The sequence below is a fragment of the Dicentrarchus labrax genome, unplaced genomic scaffold (assembly GCF_905237075.1).
Source record: "Dicentrarchus labrax unplaced genomic scaffold, dlabrax2021, whole genome shotgun sequence".
Taxonomy (NCBI): Eukaryota; Metazoa; Chordata; class Actinopteri; family Moronidae; genus Dicentrarchus; species Dicentrarchus labrax.
Genome location: NW_026136706.1, coordinates 15,135,360 through 15,158,323, shown reverse-complemented (window position 1 = coordinate 15,158,323; position 22,964 = coordinate 15,135,360). Strand labels below are relative to the sequence as shown.

Genomic DNA, 22,964 nt, shown 5'->3' with positions numbered 1-22,964 from the left:
AATTATTAACTGATGCGTAATCTCTCCTCATCTTTGACTGCTACATGTAGCAAACACTTTCAGCAGTGAGAGTTTCCAGTCATCACTGTGTCATTCAAAGTTTACTCTACAAACATGTTGGTGTCAAGACACTGAAGGAGAGCTGTTAAATCTGTGGATCTGATTGTAATGCGCAATATGAACTGTTTTAGAGAGGTGTTGATTCAACTTCATGGTGATTTTGGAGGCTGCAGTTTGTGTTGTTGTTGACGTGAATATTTTGTTCACAGCATTTCTAAGCAATGAGGGTAGACTAAATAAATACAAACCTGGTTCAGTCAGTATAACACCAGAAACAACTACAGCTTTGAAATGACTATAAGGTTGAATTAACACTGCTATAAAACAGTTAAGTAAACATTATAATCTTCTTCGAGCTAGGATTTACTCAAGAGCGGGTTTGTTCAATTGCATTAGTTTCAGCTAGGTGGACCTAAAACCTAAGTGTTTTTTGATCCAGCCTCCTTCCACTTCTTGTTTTCAGAACATCTAAATGTTGTTTAAATATTTGTCCTTTTCTACCTACCTTGTCTTTTTTCCTGGGTATGAAATGTACTGTATATAAAGTTTGACTTGCCTAAATAGCACAGATTCATGCTACCCAAAGGACGAGTGCATCTAACAGATTTAAACTAGGTAATTATTTTGTATGCTTTAACTACATTTACTCTATTTGATTGAAATATTCAATCAGTTTCACGCGTGGTAAGTTCACGGAACCTTAAGGCGCTTATGTTGAAAATATGATCACAGAAAAGAGCATTATTGCAGAGAAAGTAGAAAAGATATTTAGTTGAGCGTAATGGTTTAATGATGACCAGTTTCATGTACCTACTCCTTTCCCAGATGAACTGACCTGTGATCCTAACGGAGACTTCCGCTGTGACAACCACCGCTGCATCCCACTGAGATGGAGGTGTGATGGGGACGACGACTGCGGGGACAACTCTGATGAGCGCAGCTGCAGTGAGTGCTGTTCACTGTCACTGATAAAGTTACGTCATTCAGTTGAGGGTTCGGTTTGAGCACCGACGAGAGTGTGAGCAGTGAAAAGCTGGGTACATTGTTTTGATATCATCTAAGTGTCTATTAAGTAGGTTTACTGTGGGATCTTAGCTCCTGTGAATTGTCCAAATGAAAAATGAGTGTTGATGGCAAAGAATAGTCCCACTATCATTTTATCAGACAGCATGGAGGTTTAGTAAGAGGCTCAACACTTCTGCCGACAGCGGAGTGCTGAGAGAGGTACTCTTATCAGCTGCCAGAGAAACAGGCTGTCCTCAGTGTGTCAGAAAGAGGGAGTGAAGGAGTCTGTCACCCTTTGCCCTGGAGAATTTAAACATGTCTGAGAACATGCCAGTTAATAGTGATAATGTAGCCTCTCAACAGAGAAACGGTGACTGGGGTTAAATCGTGGTGGTACCTCTCCCCTTGTTGCTGCGCTGCTGATGCCAGGAGAGTTCGTCTCCAGTGAACTCATGAGCTCACTGCAGAGTAACGGCGGCACATACTTCTGTTAGCGAGGGTGTCGGGTGTTTTATGTCATAATATGGCGGAAAACAATAATAATAGACAGAATTTATAAACCCTTGACAGGTTTGAGAAATGTGTCAAAGTTGACCGAGCCCACCAGAGCTGTTGAAAGACCTCTGATTAATGTGTCTGTGTTAATGGAAATGTAATAAAAACCAAAACAAATTCTACATTTTCTTGATTCCACACCCTTTAATTTCTGTTTCATGTTTTCCCGCAGCTCCACGCGCGTGCACGGAGAGCGAGTTTCGCTGTGAAAATCTTCGCTGCATTCCTGACCGTTGGGTCTGTGACCATGACAACGACTGTGAGGACAACTCGGATGAAAGGGACTGTGGTAAGTGGAGGCTCTTTGTTGGCTGGCTGTTTGTGAGTAACGGAGGGCTGCACTAAACAAAGAGGCAATAAAACTTCACATTTTGAAGCATAGCATAGACAGACAGGACCACCAATAGTCATCTATTCAAAAAGAGTTTATTCACTCTGCTACAAAGAATGCAGGACGGATCGCTGTTGTAGAAGTTCAAGTCTCACTTGCCATCGCATATCCAGAAGTAACTCGAGATACATGAAATAAAAGAGTATGTCCCATGTAGGAATAAAGACATTTAGGGATTTGGGGTTTTCATTGAGGTGCTTGGGACATTTGTTGACAATTACAAATAAGAAACACACAACATTGTTTTTGTGAGAACGGGTAACAGAAAACAACAGAAAACAGGGTTGGGTGGCAATTATTAATTACTAATGAAATAACAAATAATAATGAGTATACTTTAATGCTTCATCTTGTGCCGGTTTGTCTGTGTCGCAGAGTTGCGGACTTGTCACCCCGGTTACTTCCAGTGCGGCAGTGGACACTGTATTGCTGAACGCTTCAAATGCGATGGGAACCCTGACTGTCTGGATTATACAGATGAGACGTCTTGTCGTAAGTGTCCCGCACTGAATAGTTTCCCCTGTGCATTCTTTGGTGTTAATTATTATTTTCTGCATCCCAAAAAAGAAAGTTTTAACTTAAGTGAATATAGCCCTCTGGTCTCTGCCTCATTGGGATTGAGAGTTTGGTTACAAACTTGAGTTTGACAGAACGGTTCTGACTTTCAGCGACCCGCTTTCCCAACGGTACTTACTGCCCCCCCTTCTTGTTTGAGTGCAAGAACCACGTCTGCGTCCAGCCTCATTGGAAATGTGACGGAGACAATGACTGTGGAGATAATTCAGACGAGGAGCTTCACCTCTGCTGTAAGTCTGGCACACACAAAACCAAAGCTTATTAGATTCATGCCCAGAATAACATAAAAATGAACCCTAATTATAAAATGAATGTATAGATTTTTTTTTATCTGCTGAACTTTCTGCACTTTCCATAGTGGAAATCCAGTGTGAGACTCCGTTTCGTTTCCGCTGTGACAACAACCGCTGCATCTACAGCCACGAGCTGTGTAACTCTGTGGATGACTGCGGTGATGGCTCTGATGAGAGACAGGAAAACTGTGAGTATGATACATTAGTTCGTAGCTGATGGTCACATTAACGTGTTCATTCTTATGTCACGTTCTACCTTTCGTCTTTAAACATAACTACACGCATCTACAGCGTCTTTGAGTTGATGTGTTTCTCCCCATCTAGGCCAAAGCCCCACTCATGGACCCTGTACAGATGATGAGTACAAATGCAGTAACGGACAGTGCATCCCTCTACAGTACGCCTGTGATGATTATGATGACTGTGGAGACCAGTCAGATGAGCTTGGCTGCCGTGAGTACATAAGTAAAATGTATTAAAAATAGTAGTTACTGCATAGCGTGTCAGCTGGTCTAGTAAACTTGAAATAAATTAAATCATAACTGGTTTCCAATACTGTTGTAGGTGGAAATGTGTACATGCTTTTTTGAGACAAGATACTATTAAAATGCAGGAATGTGAGTTCAGTATTCTTTTATGCCTGGAAAGAAGTTTATTTAGTTCATTTATTTAGCTGAGTTGGTTCAACTGTGACTTCCACTTGCCTACACCTGATTGTGTGGAAGAATAAATACAAGAATAAAACTGTAAGAGGACTTACTCTAAGTACCATATAGTTACCTCCATGAGTGTCTGGTCTGATATTCAGTGTGTTTTTGTATTTGCTCCTGTCAGACCATGGCAGTGGGCACGCGTGCAGTGACAACATCTGTGAACACAACTGTACCGACTTGACGGAGGGGGGCTTACTCTGTTCGTGCAGGCCCGGCTACAAGCCCAGAGACACAGAAAGACACACCTGTGAAGGTAAACCGACACATCCACTTAAATACTGACACAGAAGTATTTTTCTACATTCAACTCAACTCTCTTTTTTTCTTGTGATTTTGGAAACAGATATGAACGAGTGTGAGGTGTATGGAACGTGTCCTCAGGAGTGCAAGAACACAAAAGGCAGCTACGAGTGTTTTTGCGCTGAAGGTTTTCTCTCTTTCGGTGAGCCACATGGGACGGAGTGTGCTGCCCAGGGTAAGAGCTTGGCTTTCACACGGAGAAGAAAATTCTTTACAAATGTTCCCTTTTATTAGCGAGTGAAGCCAAACTGTGCATTGACGTTGCTAATAGCATTGCTTCTGTATAGGAAACCCACCGGTGCTTCTGCTGCCAGACAACGTTCGCATCCGTCGTTTCAACCTGTCCTCTGAGCAGTATTCAGACTATGTGGACAACGCTGAGCACATCCAAGCCTTGGACTACCTGTGGGATCCAGAGGGACAAGGACTCAGTAAGATTTACTACTGTAAATGAATATAAACCCAACAAGATCTCTTAAGTTTTGACAACACTGATCCCCTGATGTGCCGTAGGTATTGTGTACTGGACGGTTCTGGGTCAGGGATCTGAGTTTGGCTCCATCAAACGCGCCTACATGACCACATTTAACGATCACGGCAACAATCCAGTGAAAGAGGTGGATCTGAACCTGAGATACATCGCCAAACCTGACGGCATCGCTTTGGACTGGGTTGGCGGGTAATTCACCAAGACTATGACTTAACCATTGCAGAGGTTGCTCTGTATTTGCATTCAGTTGCTCAGTATGTATTCGTCACCTTTTACAGGCACATTTACTGGACAGATTCAGGCACCAATCGAATTGAAGTGGCCAAACTAGATGGGCGGTACAGGAAGTGGTTGATCCACACAGACCTGGACCAGCCCGCTGCTATTGTTGTCAATCCGTCTCTCGGGTATGAGGCTTTACTGTAAAAACATATGTCATTTGCCTCCTTTATTGCTTTGTACTGTATGAAGAATTGTTGATTGTTTCTGTGTTGACAGGATGATGTATTGGACCGACTGGGGCAGGAAACCCAGAATAGAATCGGCATGGATGGACGGTCAGCACAGAGAGGTGCTGGTGAATGAGGAGGACCTGGGCTGGCCTACTGGGCTGGCTCTGGACTATCTGAATGGAAACAGGATCTACTGGTGTGACTCCAAAGAAAACATCATTGAGTCCATGAAGCCTGATGGCACAGACAGGAAGATCGTCATATCAGGAGGTCAGAACGCTGAGATGTAGGGCAGCCGGTCTGCAGAAATAGAAACAAATATGTAGTTTTATGAGTGGCACTGATCATATATCAAGTATTTTATCCATCAGTGGAGGTGATTCACGATAAAGAAAAGAATGTGCGTTTAAAGTATTGTGTTTTCTCTGTTCCAGACATTGGACATCCGTACAGTCTGGATGTGTTTGAGGGGCACGTATACTGGACCACAAAGGAAAAAGGTGAAGTGTGGAGGACTAACAAGTTCGGGAAAGGACACAAAGTCAAAGTTCTGACCATCAACCCCTGGCTGACTCAAGTCCGCATTTACCAGGAGCACCGACACAACCAGTCAGGTCAGAACTCGTCATTCAGTTGTTCCGAATTAGAGAGAAAATGTTTTACTATTGTATGTCATGTTTAAGGTATCACATAAACTGATGTTGGATTATTGTAGTGACCTTTTTCTTGCCCAAACGTTTGTGAAACACGTTAGGAAACAGTTCTCAGTATGTCACATAATAAAAATAAAATTAGGAATGGATTTGACAACTTTAGGCAGCTGATTTGGCAAAAAAGGTCAAATGTGACTGTCCCTTCCTTCCATCTACACATGTCCCAGTCCTTTTAAAATTTTAATTTATTTTATCATTAATAACCTGTAGTAGTAAATATACTCTTAATACTTCAACCCTAAAAGTACAGAAGATAAGAAAGCATAGTAATCTGCATTTATATTTTGAAATGTACCAATAATTGTTGAATTTAATTGAGTAAATCAACTGTAATAATTATCAACTTTATCAACTTGCCATTAAACAATATCTAACAGTGTTATTCTCTCTGGTCCCTTCCTCTTCAGTACCCAACCCTTGTAAGAACGTGTGCAGCCACCTCTGTCTCCTCCGGCCTAGTGGATACACCTGTGCCTGTCCACAAGGCTCCACTCCGGTGGAGTTTGACTCCAATGAATGTGACGCAGGTAAACAGCAGCCAGAGTGCCTCTGCTGCCTGCACTCTTGTGTTGCATCTCAATTTGCATTCATTAAAATTCCCTCCTGCATATGTGCCTGGCTGCTCCTGTGCGGTTTTTGTGGTGTGATATTGTTTTGTTGTTGTTGTTGTTGTTGTTGTTGTTGTTGTTGTTGTTGTTGATTCTGTGTATGCCTGGCTTTTGCTCCTGCAGCCATTGAGGCACCTGTTCCAATGCCCCTTGCATGTAGATGCATGAATGGTGGAACCTGCTACACTGATGAAGGCGGTCTGCCCAAGTGCAAGTGAGTTTAGTTATAGGTGCCATTTACACCAGTTATTGGTTGGTTCTCCATCTGTCCAGTCATATCCAGTAATGCCTGATGATTCTGGTATTCCACCTTTTTTAAATACACATCAAGGTGTTTTTCCTTGTAAGTAAATGATGTTTAACATGACCTTTCCACAGATGTCCATATGGTTATGTGGGCAGCTATTGTGAGATGGGAAAGTCAAGGGGCGCTCCAGCAGGAACAGGTACTGTAATTCACCCATCATCTAACCTTTTATTTATTTTTTTTAATTTACTGATTAGTCAGTATCTGGCACTTTATCCCGACTTAACAAATTCTACCAACCAATATCTGAGGTACTCTCACTCAGATGCATTGCTTGACATGTGGGAGTTACCGTACAGTAACAGTGATGATGTGTTTGCTTCACTGGAGCAGATCAAGGCCAAATCTGATGAAGTCACCCTTCTCACTTATCTACCTAAAAGCTACTCAAACCAACAAGCTGAGGAAACAGTTTGGCTCAGCAGTTACTGAAGATGTTGACGGGCCAAAATCACACATTTCCTTAATAAATAGCCAAGTAATACTTCAATTGATCACTGTTTAACTTTTCTAATGGTTCAGCAAACTAAACGGGTCATCCAAAGGACATGAGCAGTAATGGACTAGTCAACAAAATGTTATCACAGTAGGAATGTTGTGTTGTGAAAGTGTCCAGTATGTATACAACTAAATATTGTCTGCTTTGTCTTTAGCTGTGGCTGTTCTCCTGGCCGTCATTATCATCCTGATCACTGGAGCTTTGGCTGTTGGGGTTTTCCTTAACTACAAACGGACAGGATCTTTCATCCCCTCCATGCCCAAATTACCCAGGTATCTTTGCTCTCTGCGTCTGCATGTTGCTTATGAAGGAAAACTGTACCGAAGTTGCTGCGCGCAGAATTCAGACCACAGTTCAAACAGGAGTGTTTTGTTTTTCGTTCAGCCTCAGCAGCCTGGTGAAGTCTGGTGACACGGGGAATGGGGTGACGTTTCGCTCGGGTGATAATGTTGATCTCGGACCATCACACATCGGAGTGTCATTCATTGACACAGCCATGCAGATGGTGAGTCTTTATTAGCTAATATTGAAAGTGTACTGTCAGCAAAGTGCTCTGTGTGGTATTTATTGACGTGTCAGCAGCGGTTGAGAATCAACTCATGATGTGTCTTTTAATGAACGTAAAAAGCAATCTCATCAATATAATGTCCCCACAGGATGATAACTTTGCCATGGAAGGTGGGAGGCAGCCAATCACATTTGAGAACCCGTTATACGCCACTGCTCCTGGAGCATCCAGCGATCCTGCTGTCATTCATGCCACGCAGGTAAACATAAATCAGTTAATGAATTTCATTTTTATGTCATACCAATATAACACTGTTGTTTGTGTCATGAGTAACGTGACGTTCATGTTCTAAAGAAACAAACAAACCACATATTGTTCAGGGTTCAGTGGTTTTCTTCCAGCTGATAGTTATATTATGTAGTTTTACATTATAACCTCTTTATAAAACCATCATATAAATGACAATATACAACAAAATGGACCTTATTTTCAATGTATTTATTTTCTCTGTAATCACATGTATGTATTTAATCTCTTCAAAGAGGAATGTTATTTGAAATATAGTGAATAAATGGACTGCTGCCAGGGGTTTGGTTTCAGAATCAATATAGTAGTTAAACAGTATTACAGTGATAGGGACATTATTTGGATTTAACATAAAGTGTTGGTGTTTGCTGACCAGGAGAGACATTTTTTTCTTCTTTTATTCCACATGGCAGCTTCTGTAGGTCCTTTGGGCGTACCGTTTGTGGTCAGAACATCGTAATGTCCATGTAGAATAAAAGAAGAATTAGTATTTTTTTGTGCAGATAATCTCAATTAAATCAGGCAGTGAATCAACTCAGTTGTCAAGGCTGATGAAACTGACCCGAACAACCCACTTCTCCAACAGGTGACTGTTAATGTGAGCGGTGAACAGCTGGAGAACAACTTTGTGAACCCGGCGTATCGCGGAGATCAGAGCGTGGCTGTTGTGAACACATCGTCTGTCAGCACCAAACCTGTGCAGGTGTGTTTGCTGTATACAGTATGTCCAACGCTATGTCAGCTAAACCAGTAATACACATCAGGCTGTGGACCATATTTGATAAGATGTAGACTGTCAGATGAATGAAGAGTGTGAAACCTATGAACAGAGTAGTGATTCTTCTAGTCTACTAAATTATACTGAAATTAAAATATTCCAAGTTTTTCTGGGAACCCCTTAAGTGTGATACCACGTCTCTTTTGTGTTGTGTTTGCAGGAGTCAAAGTGGAGCCTCTTCAAGCGAAAATTAAAGCCAAGCACCACATTTGAAAACCCTTCATATTCTGAGGTAACATTTCTAAGACACCAGTTACAAAAACAGAAAGTACAGTTGTTCTTTCGATGGTTTAACCCTCCGCGGTGTTTCACAGATGAAGGATGAAAAGCCTGTTGGAAGCAGCGGGGACTCTTCTTCTGCCCCTGAGCCCTCTCCGTTTGTGCCCCCCGCCAAACCTCCGAAGAGGGATCGTCCGAGCACCTTTTCGCCAACCGAGGACACTTTCAAAGACACAGCCAACCTCGTGAAAGAGGACAGCGACGTATAACCCCTCTCTCGCGGACGGGAGTCGAAAAAAAGAAACACACTTTGCACAGAATTTATTTTTTTATGCAGCCTGTGTACAAAACTCAAATTGTTTTAGGAAAGAGAAATACATTTCTATAGAATGAAGAAAAAGGTCTTCTGTGACTATGCCTTCTGACATTTCTTATGCCAATTCTTGTGTTCATGTTTTCTTTATTCTGATGTACAATATGTATATCTTTGCACTGAAGCTGCTGATAGAAATGTTAATAAATAAGTTGTATATTTGTAAATTTGAACAGGAAGATTTTGTCAGAAAAAATATCTTTGAAATAGATCCTATGAATAATTTCACATAAACCCAATAACACGTGAAAAAAGAAAAGTGAGCTGCACTCTGAATGTACAGTACTTATATGATCGAAGGCTATAAGAGAAACGTGTTGAGGAATGATATTTTTTTTTGCCACTGAACGAAACTGAAGATGTATTTATTCATCTTTCAGGTTTATATACCTCATTTCAGGGCGGGGAACTAAATAAAAGCAAGAATAATTGGATTTTAACTTATGCCATTCATTTTTCAAAGACATAACACTCCAGTATAAACAGATGTTTAAAATGTGCATGAAGCATACTTATTGTACCTAATCAAACTAATTTCTACCTTATGTTCCCTGACTTTATGACTTTGAATCAAAATGATATTTTTTTTTTAAAAAAGTAAATGATATTGGAACAACGGCCAAAATAGTTTGGAACAATACTTGAACGTGTTTGTTAACACGGAAAATGAATTTCTGCAGTTGATCTTGGAGAGCAACACGTGAGCTGAGGATGCAGTTGTAGACAGTCGTTTTATAAACACAGTGAATAAATTCTTACTTTTACGGAATGATTTATTTTGTATCATAATGAGGACAAATAAAACTTTTATCTGTGATCATCCACAAACATGCCCATATGGTTTAAATCGCTGCTGCTGAGACATGAATGAATAAATTTCCTATTTTGTAACACAGTCTTGACACTTATTTTACCTCTTTTGTCACAATATATTTAATTCAAGCATACAGAAATTTCAGTCAGTGGTTCACAGTTGGTTTTAGCTGGCTGCTTTATGAAGGAAGAAGCATGCTGACAACAAAGTCTGACACAAATGAAGGGAGGTAGGACAGGGGAATCCACAACAGCTTGGCATCCCAGCCTGCACTGTAACGTGTGCGTGGGTGTCGAGCCGTCAGCGCGTGCTCCATACACCTGGTCACCTTAGAGATATCTGGACTGCACAAGATCCCCAAAGAGAAGTCCTGAGCTTTCACATCTGATGGGGGGGGCAAACAAAGGAGAGGAGTCATTTTAAAATATTAACTTGATGCCACAGATGAATTATTAACTGTACTTCCACTCACAGTCCTTGAAGTATTTAGGTCCATAGGAGTCTTTGACATCTTGAGGGAGGCGGCTCCATAGCCTCTGCAGGTCAGCTTCAATAAGATCCTGCTGGGTAACAGCTGTCTTAAAGAAACCAGGCTCAATGATGCTCACTTTGACGCCAAACTGTTGCATGTCCCTCCTAAGCAGCAGAAGGAGATCATTGTGTTTACTTTAATGCAACTAAAAAGCCTTTTATTGAAAATGTTTCATTCTTCTGTCTGGATTTCCCTTACAAAGTAGTTTTAAGTCATGTTAATGTCTAAAAGGTTTGCAGATTACTCCAATCGTCAACCTTTTGCAACTGAATGCAGTGATAGGAAGTATCTAAAAAAATGTATTCTATTACAATTTTGACAAATTTGACTTCAGTATTTCCATTTTATGCTATTTTATACTTCTACTTCACTATATGTCATACAGAAAATGTTTACTTTTTACCCCACTATGTTTAGAAAGCTATAGTTACTAGTTATAACTATAATAATTAAAATGTTACATTTATAATAAACTTATGAAATACAAATAAATTATACATCTGTAAAAGATTAAACCAGTGATAACATTTTTGATACATATTTCAGATGAGCTGTTGACAGTTTTCCCTCTAAACTTCTCAAATAGTTTAATTAAATAAAAAAAACACTCAAAAATAGAAATACATTTTCCCCCTCCTGCCTTCTCTCAAACCTTACAATGGGAACCACTGGCCTAAACTACCTTATAAAGTAATTAAAACTAGATGGAGCAGCTACAACAACAATACAACAGTACAATGTATCAGTACCAACAATCTAACAATGTCACACATAATAATAATCAATCTTTCTGCACAACAAGTACTTTTACTTTTGATATTTTTGTAGTTTTAATAAACAGGAATTTGACTGCTGGACTTACCTGTAACAGTGAGTATTTTTATATTGTTGTATCAGTACCTTTACTAAAGTAAATCTTGGAAGGACTTCCATTACTGACTTCACATGTCTAAGACCAAAGAAATGTTCATTGACTTCTCAGCACTTTAAACTGTGAGTTTTAATCTATTGGTTATTGGCTTTTTAGTAAAAAACATAAACTTAAGCACGATTACAGCAGTAACATTGGCGCTAACCTCTGTACTTGTGTGAATTTTTTTTTTTTTTACTGTTCTACTGTTTTCAATAACTCCTATGTCCTAATTTAAAGAGCATGTGTGATCTGTTGTGTTCCCACTACCTGAGGGAGTCGGAGAAGGCTTCCACTCCAAATTTGGACAGGCAGTATCCTCCACCAGTGAGAGACAGTCTGCCCAGAATACTGGCCACATTTACCACCCTGCCCTGAGCCTTTTTCACCAGTGGGAGAAACTGAAGGGTCACATCAATGACTCCTATCAGATTCACATCCAAAACCTTTGAGAAATCCTCCAACTGCATCCATTCTGGGGGGCCGATGGGTGTGGACCTGCCAGCATTGTTCACCAGACCCCACAGACCTGCAGAGGAAAGAGCCACAATCTTTAAACTTCTTAACTCACTTAGTTTTAACAGATGAACATTGTGCCTAAATATACTTCTACACATTCCACTGATCACATTGCACTAATTTCTAATTTCTGTTATCTTTGCACACTATTTAACACATTAAGTGGAGCCTGACTCCCGCTGTAAACTCAGTTGCATATGTAGTTTTTTTGTTTTTGTGTCTTTTTTATTTACATTAGGCCTGCAACTAATAATCATTTTAATTATTGATTAATCCGCCAATCATTTCCATTTGAAAAATGTCATCATGTGAGAGCGAAAAGCATCCAAACTTCACATTGGAGAGGCTTGAACCAGAGAATATTTGGAATTTTTATTTGATGATTGATAAAATGATTAATTAATCATCAAAGAATAAATGATCAACTCTAATTTTCATATAGTTTTTCTATGACACATTTTTAATTGTAATCTTAAATGAAAAAAACAAACAACAAACATGTACTACAGAATACCATACAGTACTGTGGAGATCTAGCAGTAGTAGTGAACCTTAGGGATTAAACAAGTAGTTTAACTACATTTTGTAGAAGCTTGCTGGTAGTTCAACTGGGTTTATATTTGTATTTTGTAAGTCAAGTAGTTAAATTCATTTTTAGCCATTCTTTGTGTAGCTAACTACCGAAACTACAAACAATTTTGGGTTCTAACAGGAAAGGAATAACGACTATTACCATCACTTCTCTACTGTAATTGAACACCCTTTGAACCCCGTACAGCTTTGACCTGACCTACGTTTATATCTTTGAGCCCATATATAGTGGGATATTTTATAATTTTATTTCAATTTAATAATGAACTTAACTGAGATGTGATTATATTTTGTTATTATTTTGTACCACATGTACATTGTCAATTTTATAGAAGTAGCTTGAGCTACTTTTTCTAATAGCTTTAGTTTACGAAACTAGATTTCTCCCTTTTATCTTTGCTGCAGTTCAACTTCCTCCAGTGTGAAGTAATTGGTCTCAACACAGGAGATTAGTATATTGCTACGTCCACTACTCAACCCAACACATCCAATCCAATAAAATAAGAGTCTGAACAGCTTCTAAAACTTTGACAATATAATCTGGATCTTTTTTTTTTTATCAACCTGTAGCTCAGATTTATGTTTGACGAAGCTTTACTGTGTTAAAAAATGCAGCCTATGAGGTATTTTCACCCTCCTCTGTGTGTTAAACACATCAGTAGGAGGATGATGAGTTGATGATGGGATGGTCCAGGTTGCCTTTATCTCTTCCAGTGCCTCACTCTGACTGGCACCCTATCTGTGTGTACCCCCTGCCGTCCGCCCGGCTCACCCTGCTCTCCGACCTCTTTGCTCACAAACTCCATCGCCCTCCTGATGCTCGAGCTGTCTGTAACATTCAGCAGGAGGGTCTTTAGTCTGGGGGAGGCCACTGCTGCCAAATCTGCTGCACCTCTCTCTGTCAGACATGCAGCTATGACGTGGAAACCTTTTCCATCAAGCTGTCTGGCCAGCAGATTCCCAAAGCCGCTGTCACAGCCTGTGATGAACACATGCTTCTGGTTGAAGCCATCCACTTTGTAGGAATCCCTGATGTGCCAGCGAATGGCAGCGAGAGCGGCCAGAAGTAAAGCACAGGTTAAGGCCAGGTGGGACAGGATTGCCTGAAACACACAGTCCACATGTTAGACTGCTGTAAATCCTGAAAGGAAACATTTTAATGGCTCTTATATTCTAAATATTTCACACTTTCTCTTTAAAGGTAAATAAAAACGATGAAGACAGTTAGAATATTTATGCAAACAAAGAGAAATCAACTCACCTCTAATAAATATGACGTCAGATTGTCCGTTGATACCTGAGTGGAAAAACTTTTTAGGATTACACTCACCCAAGTATGGAAGATTAACACTGAATCACCCTTTACCTTTATGTTTGTGCTGCCCAGTCCATCCTCATGAACCCTTATCCTTATTGGGAATTAGCAGAAGTAACTATGGCTGAAATGAAGCCCCTAAAGACCCCATACTCATTATGTGTCTGCTGGTTAACTTGTGGATATGCACCATTAACACAGACCATAAGCTGAAATGTAAAGAGCATTAAAAAGCACCGTAATGTCCTATTTTAACTTGAACACCCCTTCACATGATCAAAATGCATCTAAAAGGTGCAGTGTGTAACATTTAGGAGGATCTATTGCCAGAAATGGGATATAACGTAGGTTGTCATTAATGTATAATCACCTGAAAATAAGAAGAATTGAGTTTTTGTTATTCCAGAAGGAGACTTTTTTGAGAGTTTCAAAAACTCCACTGTTAGAAGCCACTAAATCCCAAACACTGGTCCATTAAACCAGGAGGCCTGTTGTCTCCAGGGCCCTCTAGTGGGTTAATCTGACCATTGCAGTAACACACTTACATTTTAAACATTAATACTTCCAGTACTTTAACTTAAAGCAGGGTTTGTATATCTGTTTTTGTACATATATTCCTATAACAGAGCCCCTTTAACACAAATCATAACCCAATTATGTAACAAAAAGAAGAAGTGAGTGTAAATAAAACAATCTTGGTTGTGCCTATATGAGAGAAATGTGACATTCATGCACTTGAGGTTTTTATATCTTTAACTAATCACATGTATTCAAACACTGCGCTTCAGTTTGAGGTACTTTATTACATCTTATAGTTCTTTAGACTTTTACTACTACCCCAACATTGCTGAGGGATGACAGCTGTGGTAGAAAGTCACTTTTCACATTATAATTTGACAGACAAAACATTTGATCAGCTCTGAAAATGTTTGTTATCTAATAAACTACACAACAGTAGTTAGAATAAATCCACCTCAACCAACAGTAAAATGTACACATGAATCAGTAACATTAATCCGAGAATATAATGTATGATAATACTGTACGTAATAACGTTCATATGGCCAATTCCCCTGCATAATTAATACATCTCATACATTTTCTAACAATATTTTTGTACTTTCCCTTAAGTGAAAGAGCTGAATACTTCCTCCACCATTGTACTATATTAATGCATTCAGAGATTAACTGAATGTTTGTAGTGCTCAGATCATTTAAAAACTGGACATTGCCTGGTTATATCCATTGTACTGGGTCTCAGCAGCAGACACCACAAAAGGGGGGAGGGTGGAGTTTTAATTTGTTGTGTTTTTAGTGATCTGATCTCTTAATGCACACACCCGGTGGCATCAGATTGAACTGGTTTGTGCAAAAAAAAAAACTAAATAGTTAAATTAGTTCCTTAATTTTATATAAAATTAACAAAAACAATGAAGCTAATGTTGTCCTAATGAGCAAAGCCAATTAACACGTATCAAAATGATGCAATGTGTAATAATGATACTACTACTACTACTACTACTACTATTACTAATATAAATATTAATAATGCAAACATACCATGTCTACAATTTCCCTCTCAGTCAACAGTGGAAGCTTCAGGTGCAGTCGTGTTAGTGTCTGATGCCTCAGTGTGTCTGCAGTGTCAAGGTCCATCGTGCTGTCAATAAAACAGCGGAGGCTAAATGTTTCACTAACACGGTATTGTGTAACAGACAACACCAGATGACGTGACCCCTGGTTTTGATAGCTACATTCCCCCAACCTTTTACCTTAAATCCACTCTGAAAAACACAACAGCCCAAAAAAGTTATTCAGAGGAAAGGCCGCCTGGTTCTAAAATATTCTGGTTTAAACAGAAACAGAGGAGCCAAAGTCCACGAAGAACAAAGTATTTACAAGTTTGAGATCAATATCATGTGACTTAAGAAGCAAAGGCCGCTACCTTAGATCTTATAATCAATATGGCATTCGAAAAAACTAAAAATGAAGAGGCCAACATGGTTTACAATACATAAAATGTTATGTTGTGGTCAGTATTTAATATTTTATTGTATTTCTAATAAAAGACACAAAAATTGATCTTCAAATTATACCCATCATTCTTTCCTCCAGTAACTCATTTGAACTTCAGTGAAGGTATTTTGGGGCTGCTTTTACGGAGAACTCTGTCCATGATGCAGGTGGGCATGTAGGACAGAGGCAACCACAAGAACTTCGCATCCCACCCTGGAGAGTAGCGAGTGCGAGGGTGAACGGCGGAGATGGCGTGCTCCATACAGCCGACCACCTTCATCAGGTTCCCGTCCGTCAGCAGCTTGAACCTCGCGTCCAACATGTCCAGAGCTGAAAGAGAAGAGGAACACAGATGTGGTTTATAAAACAGGATAATTAAGATTTTACTGCCCAATTAGCTCCTAATAACGTCTTGGAAAGAGTTTTGTGGTTTGGCAACAATTATAGGTAAAATGCAGTTTAGTTTTAGTTGTTACAATCAAATAATGAATTACAATTGAACACTCAGCTGGTCAGGAAGCTCTACAGGTACATGCATGAAAAAGATTATATAAATAAAATTAAAATAAAGTCACAGACAAAATAAATCAATATCCTGTCTGCTTCGTCAAATTGAGTTCAAATTTTACTGATTACTTTTAGCAGCCTCTTTAATTCCCTGTTTTACATCTCTTTTAAAACCCCCTGTTACAAATGTGCTTTTAAGTAATTGTTCTCTCTCTTACTCTCTTAGCTTCGATAAAGTCTATATATTCTATTGTGAATTGCTGAGATTATTTTCTATTTAACAGTTTTTTGGTTAATTTCTTTTTCCTGTTTTATCACTTCACACACTTTGCAACCTTGTTTCTCAAAGTGCTACATAAATAAAGTCTATTAGGAAGAGACACAGTTGGTTTTGGGTATTAATTTGAATCTGAATGCAGCAATTTGTCTCCTCTGTATTCTACTTGGGAACTTACAATAATAATTCAAGCTAAAATAAATAAATAAAATAATAAATCTGTGAAGCATTTTTTCCTCTAATAGCAAACAAATGAATGATTAGATAAACAAATAAACCTCCAGGCTGAACTGCAACCTCCAAATACTGAACAGTGGAGAGATTCATAGCAAAGCTTTAACTGAAAACACAGATGTGTGACTTATGAATAAAATATAAAGTAATAAAGTGTATTATCATTTATTAATAAAAAAGGTGCAGTAACTCACATGCCCCCAAGAAACCGTGTCCATACTCGTCCTTCACATCCTGAGGCAGTCTGTCCCAGAGCTTCTTCAGGCTACTTTTCATAATCTCTGTATCAGTCACATTGGTCTTGAAGAAGCCCGGCTCAATGCACGCCACCTTTATTCCAAATGGACCCATGTTTAATCTGGAACACAAAGAGGAAGGGGGGGGGGTTCGCTGTAAGTCAAGACCACACTCGTGAGACCAAAAATGTCTGTACAGCATGAACAAATTACATCTCCTCTCACCGCAGGCTGTCGTTGAAGGACTCCACGCCGAACTTGGACACGCAGTAAGGTCCCCCGAACGGGCTGATTCGCCCAAACACGCTGGCGACGTTCACCACTCTGCCTCTGGACTTCTTGATGAGAGGGAGGACGCTCAATGTCACGTCGATGACGCCGCACAGGTTGACGGACAGCATGGTCTTGTAATCCTCTATAGTGAGCCAGTCAGTGGGACCGGACGGCACCGAGACTCCGGCGTTGTTCACAACCGCCCAAAGGCCTGGAGCAACACCAGATAATGGACACAAGGAGACGAGAATATTATAGATATATATAGATAGATCACAATATAAATCATAATACAGTTTCTTTTTCTTTCTTGCAGAGGTCACTCTTTAGCTTAAAGCATAAACACTGGAAACAAGGGGAAACGGATAACCTGCCTCTGTCTGGAGGTAACAAAATCTGCCTTCCAGCACCTCTAAAGAACTCCAATTAACATTATATTGTTAAGTCAAGTCAAATTTTATACATACAGCCTCTTCAAAGGGCTTTAAAATCTGCAGTGAGGAAAAACTCCCACTAGAAAAACCTTTGAAATGGGGAACAAAATGGAAGAAACCCTCAGGAAGAGCCACAGACAGACGAATAGATGCTGAATGTACAGAACAAACCAACAAAATCACGTTATATACTCAATTTGATGAGACAATTTCTGATACACAAAAATTATGAAATATATGTAAAGAATGTGGATCCAGTAGGACACTGAAACAACTTTGTTTGTATAAAAAAAAAAAAACTATTTCACCCTATTTCTGAATTCCTGTACACATAATGTCATTTTTACACATGGTTTCTTTTATAGATTAAACAAAACAAGATTCACCACGTTAATCAGTGAGTTTAAGAGGTGCTGGTAGACAGATTTTGTTGCATTAGGACAGAGCCAGGCTAGCTGTTTCCCCCTGTTTCCAGTCTTTGTGCTAAGCTAAGCTAACTGGGTGCTGGCATGTTAAAAGGAATAGAGAGTGGTATCAATCTTCTAAATCTAAGAAAGTAAATAAATGTATTTTAAACTATTCCTTTAAAAGTAAGAGTGTTTTATATAAAACACATTATGTTTCAGTGTTATATGATCTCCTATAAATGAAGCCAAGCCTCTCACCCTTCTCTCCAACCAGAGTCTTGATGAGTACCGCTGCTTTGCCGACACTTTCAGAGTCGGTGACGTCCAGGTGAACCGTCACCAGTCTGTCAGAGCAGTTCTTCTTCAGCTCATCTTCACCTTTCTCTGTGTAACAAGCTGCGATCACACGGAAGCCCAGCTGGTCCATGTGCCTCGCCAGGAGATTACCAAAGCCAGAGTCACAGCCGGTGATGTAGACGTATTTATCTCCCTTGTTGGGAACCCGTTTGCTCTCCTTGTACCAGCGGTAGAGAAACCAGAGAGCCACTGGACCGAGGACGTACAGGAACATTTTTCTAAAGGCAAAGAAGATCATACATCATACTGATACTCATACTAATATATTAACATTGTACAGATTTATAATATTAATAATATACAAAACATTATGACAGTGTTGCTTCAGCAGATTTTTTTTTTTTTTAAATTACACAAAACTTTGATAAAAGATTAAGAGAAAAAAAAAAGAAAAATTGTGCAAATGTGCCAAAGACAGAACATTTAGATTTAATCTGCACAAGAAGAGCGACTTTATTGATTATTATTATTTATTTGAACATTACTGTGCAACATTTTACCATTTAGTTGACAAACAATCCCTTTAGTGGTTGTTCTGGAGCTTTCAACTGTTAACACACAATCTTCTTCAGCAGGCAGAGTTTGCTTTGTTGAAGATTATAATCAGCTGATGAAGATTATGTGTCAGAATCAAAAGCTCCAGAGCAGCTACTGTGTCCGAGGTCGAGAATTAAACTTTCAATCTCATATTTTATTTTATTTTCTAATCTGCTGTCTTACACATCTGGAGCTGCTGTAACACTTCCCTCAGTGTGGGATCAATAAAGTCTTATCTTATCTTATCTTAACAGATAACTGTTTTTATAATCTCAGCAGACATCTTTACAGTCCTGGAAATATTGTTTTTGATCTAATGACATTTTACAACTACATCAATGGTTTTTAGTGCTGGCCCTCCACACACACACACACACACACACACACACACACACACACACACACACACACACACACACACACACACACACACACACACACACAGACAGACAGACAGACAGACAGACAGACAGACCTCACCCTTGTGTCAACTGTGGGGAAATAGAGATTAGGTAAAATTGTGTTTTCTCCAAATTTGAGCCTCTGTCTCTCTGTCTGTCTGTGTCTTCCAGAGCTGCTCTGTGACTTTGTGCCAGATAAAAGTGAGAGTGTAATACAGCTAATTATTTATTTATTTATTTATTTATTTATTTATTTATTTATTTATAGGGATGCATGATAACTTTTTTTTTAAACCGATACCGATAACACACACACACACACACACACATACAAATATTAATTTTTTTCCAATGAAAAACTATTGGCAAAAAAGGCCCCTTGAGCTGATGCAAATACAAGCAGCGGGATTACAAACTGAGAAAGTATATTCCAGAAGTTCTAAATATATATATATATATGGAAAATTGATGCACTGACACAAGTTAGATTTAAACATTTCTATGTAAACACAATCTGAAAAAGTGCATTCCTCAATAACAATAAATAAAATGTGCATAAAGTGAAGAGAGAGAGAGAGAGAGAGAGAGAGAGAGAGAGAGAGAGAGATGTGCGCACCAGAGCCAATCACTGCAGAGCCCACCCCCACACGCTGATCTACACCTGCAGCGGGTTTTGTCGGCTGTTCGATTCCGTTCTGTGCATCTAAACTGAGTGTTGTGTTTTACTGACACTGAACGAGTCCGGACCGAGTCTGTCCCGGACCGAGTGACCTGCTACACCTTCAAACACAACCTCATTTGGCCATTCATAAAAAAGCTACTGAACAACCCGCTTCTCTACAGCAGTACAAACTTCCTCCGGGCACTGCACTAGTTTGTTACTAATAACAAGCGACCTGTGTTCTTCAGAAACTTTGTAAAGTCCCACACAATAGGCGCTGTGCTGCATTCACGGTGTGACGGAAATTCCCTGTTCCCACATTTGCTAGTCTTTATTTCGGCCTTGTTAAGTTCGTGTTTCTATTGTTTATGTGTAACATGTGGAAGAATACTGTGGATATCAATTCAAGTCAGCAACTACTAAAATTATGACCGAGTTAACGAGGTTTTTTCCGACATGAGGGGGTATTCTTGAATTTTCCCAGTCAGAGAGAGTTTTTCTGATTATGCCAACGTCACTTGAACGCAGCATTCACTGCGGGGCATTCAGGTCTCACAGTGAGAGTGGGTTAGTTACTGATTAAATACTACAATTTACATTAGAGCGCAACATCTCTCAGTGAATAGGTATTCAGTCGAGTCATGGTTTTAATTATACTTTATATAGTTCATAAAATCCAGTTTAAATTGTAAAATCAAAGCTAATTGTATAATATTGTGAGGACTAATTACCAATAAACAGAACACAGTCTCAGTTGTTGTTGTCAATAACAACATTAATGTAAAGAAATCAACTTAATATCCAACAGAAACTTCACCTATTGTTTAAATAGAGGAGTTAATTCCTCATTCTTTGTGGGAGAGGTTGTAGTTCAGGTGTGGCAAATAGTTGACATAGTTGCCGGTTCCGGTGGGAGGGGCCCTCGGGCCCTCGGGCCCCCAGGGAGATCAGGACCGGCTCTGGTGGTGTTATAATAAACGCTTCCTGTGTTTGTCAATACTCTGAAGGTTAAAACAACAGTTCTGATAATCAATAACTCATATAAGACACTTTAGGGAGAAGCCCACTGACCCTAACCCCTCAGCTGGTTCGTCTTTAATCACATTGATCAGATTTCTTCATTGATCGATCGGTTCTGTTGCACTAATGATTCATTCACAGATTTATTGTGTTGAGCTGATTTAGTGTCTGACCGCGATCACAGACTGAAACCAGCACACAACAGGTGTTAATACTCAATACAGATTACAATCTCACATATCTCAAATATTGTCGGATGTAAGAGATTCATTCAGTCTGGATCGATCGATTGATCGATCAATACGTCTGGAAACACAAACTACTTACGTGTGTTCCGCAGTCAGAGCCATCGATCAGGGAGGAGGGTGAACTTCAGACACCGAGGAGAAGGAGGAGAGGGACACTAAGTTTGTTTCCTTTCTGAACTTCTTTTTAAACTTTATTTGGTAGAATTTGTATTTTACCGCAACTTCCGGTTCACACTTCCGGTCTGAAGAAGACAGATACAATCAGAAACAGCGTCATCTGCTGGACACTGCGTGGTACTGCAGGTAGATTATAGATCGATAGATAGATTATAGATCGATAGATAGATTATAGATAGATAGATAGATAGATAGATAGATAGATAGATAGATAGATAGATAGATAGATAGATAGATAGATAGATTATAGATCGATAGATAGATTATAGATTATTGATCGATAGATAGATAGATAGATAGATTATAGATTATTGATTATAAATAGATAGATCGATAGATAGATTATAGATTATAGATAGATTATAGATAGATAGATAGATAGATAGATAGATAGATAGATAGATAGATAGATAGATAGATAGATTATAGATAAATAAATAGATAGATATATTATAAATAGATAGATTATAGATAAATAAATAGATAGATAGATTATAAATAAATAGATAAATAGATTATAAATAGATAGATTATAGATTGATAGATTATAGATAAATAAATAGATAGATAGATAGATAGATAGATAGATAGATAGATAGATAGATAGATAGATAGATAGATAGATAGATAGATAGATAGATTGAAGATTCAAGAAGCTTTATTAATCCCGAGGGAAATTGCTGTGCAACACTTGCGATACAAAAGTGGAGAAGTAACACAAGAGTAAGAATCAAGCTATCATAAAAATAAAACAAGTAACAAAATGCAACAAAGTGCAAAGCACAATAGGATAAAGCTAACTTAAAATAAAATACAACAGTAACTAAATGCAACAATGCCACAGAAATGACAGTTAACGTAGGTATATATAATATACAACAATACGCACTGTACAGTTAGCCGCATAAATGGAAATAAAATAAGTACAACTAAATCTAGTGAGCAATTGTTTGGAGTGATAAACTGTGATAAAGTGACAAAATTGTATCAGCATAGTAAACACAAAATAAAGTGATGAAGTAATATGATGGGTAAAAATTATAAAGTGACAAAGTGACATTTGGCTCAGGACACAGTGTCTCCACTGTCCCTTTCACGACCGGAGGTAGATGAGTTAAACAGTCTGATGGCCACAGGAAGAAAAGACTTCCTCTGGCGTTCAGTGTTACACCGGGGGGGAATGAGTCTGTTGCTGAAGGTGCTTCTGCTCGAGGTTAGCACCTGGTGGAGAGGGTGAGCGTTGTTGTCCAGGATACTGTGCAGTTTACACAGCATCCTCCTCTCAGACACCACCACCAAAGAGTCCAATTGGACCCCCAGGACGGAGCCAGCCTTCCTGGTGATCCTGCTGA

The 22,964-nt window shown here is 39.1% G+C and overlaps 3 protein-coding genes across 5 annotated transcripts in view; 1 reads left to right on the top strand and 2 right to left on the bottom strand.

Moving 5' to 3' along the window:
- The window catches only part of lrp2a (low density lipoprotein receptor-related protein 2a), a 46,094-nt gene extending 36,053 nt beyond the window's left edge, over positions 1–10,041 (top strand). For 2 of the 3 annotated variants that reach the window (XM_051405051.1, XM_051405050.1), the window contains 22 exons: positions 886–1,005; positions 1,793–1,909; positions 2,387–2,503; positions 2,680–2,817; positions 2,946–3,068; positions 3,205–3,333; positions 3,715–3,846; positions 3,937–4,068; positions 4,181–4,324; positions 4,407–4,572; positions 4,662–4,790; positions 4,882–5,105; positions 5,270–5,449; positions 5,956–6,075; positions 6,280–6,370; positions 6,535–6,602; positions 7,117–7,234; positions 7,347–7,467; positions 7,619–7,729; positions 8,363–8,479; positions 8,715–8,786; positions 8,869–10,041. In XM_051405051.1, coding sequence (XP_051261011.1) covers positions 886–1,005; positions 1,793–1,909; positions 2,387–2,503; positions 2,680–2,817; positions 2,946–3,068; positions 3,205–3,333; positions 3,715–3,846; positions 3,937–4,068; positions 4,181–4,324; positions 4,407–4,572; positions 4,662–4,790; positions 4,882–5,105; positions 5,270–5,449; positions 5,956–6,075; positions 6,280–6,370; positions 6,535–6,602; positions 7,117–7,234; positions 7,347–7,467; positions 7,619–7,729; positions 8,363–8,479; positions 8,715–8,786; positions 8,869–9,042 — 2,843 coding nt within the window. In that variant the 3' untranslated portion in view covers positions 9,043–10,041. Of the gene's footprint in view, positions 1–885; positions 1,006–1,792; positions 1,910–2,386; positions 2,504–2,679; positions 2,818–2,945; positions 3,069–3,204; positions 3,334–3,714; positions 3,847–3,936; positions 4,069–4,180; positions 4,325–4,406; positions 4,573–4,661; positions 4,791–4,881; positions 5,106–5,269; positions 5,450–5,955; positions 6,076–6,279; positions 6,371–6,534; positions 6,603–7,116; positions 7,235–7,346; positions 7,468–7,618; positions 7,730–8,362; positions 8,480–8,714; positions 8,787–8,868 lie in introns of those variants that run through there. The other variant, XR_007885299.1, reaches the window with a different exon arrangement.
- Positions 10,042–10,063: 22 nt separating this feature from the next.
- rdh1 (retinol dehydrogenase 1) lies at positions 10,064–15,494 on the bottom strand. The gene is made up of 6 exons (XM_051405061.1): positions 15,388–15,494; positions 13,774–13,809; positions 13,285–13,615; positions 11,673–11,931; positions 10,433–10,596; positions 10,064–10,344 (listed from the first exon to the last, which is right to left on the bottom strand). Exons 1-6 carry the CDS (start codon positions 15,481–15,483, stop codon positions 10,139–10,141), a joined length of 1,092 nt encoding a protein of 363 aa, XP_051261021.1. The 5' UTR covers positions 15,484–15,494; the 3' UTR covers positions 10,064–10,138.
- Positions 14,611–21,669, bottom strand: dhrs9 (dehydrogenase/reductase (SDR family) member 9). Its single transcript, XM_051405063.1, has 5 exons — positions 21,515–21,669; positions 18,470–18,786; positions 17,323–17,581; positions 17,056–17,219; positions 14,611–16,173 (listed from the first exon to the last, which is right to left on the bottom strand). The coding sequence occupies exons 1-5, from the start codon at positions 21,535–21,537 to the stop codon at positions 15,947–15,949; spliced, it is 990 nt and encodes a 329-aa protein (XP_051261023.1). The 5' UTR covers positions 21,538–21,669; the 3' UTR covers positions 14,611–15,946.
- Between the last annotated feature and the right edge of the window lie 1,295 nt (positions 21,670–22,964).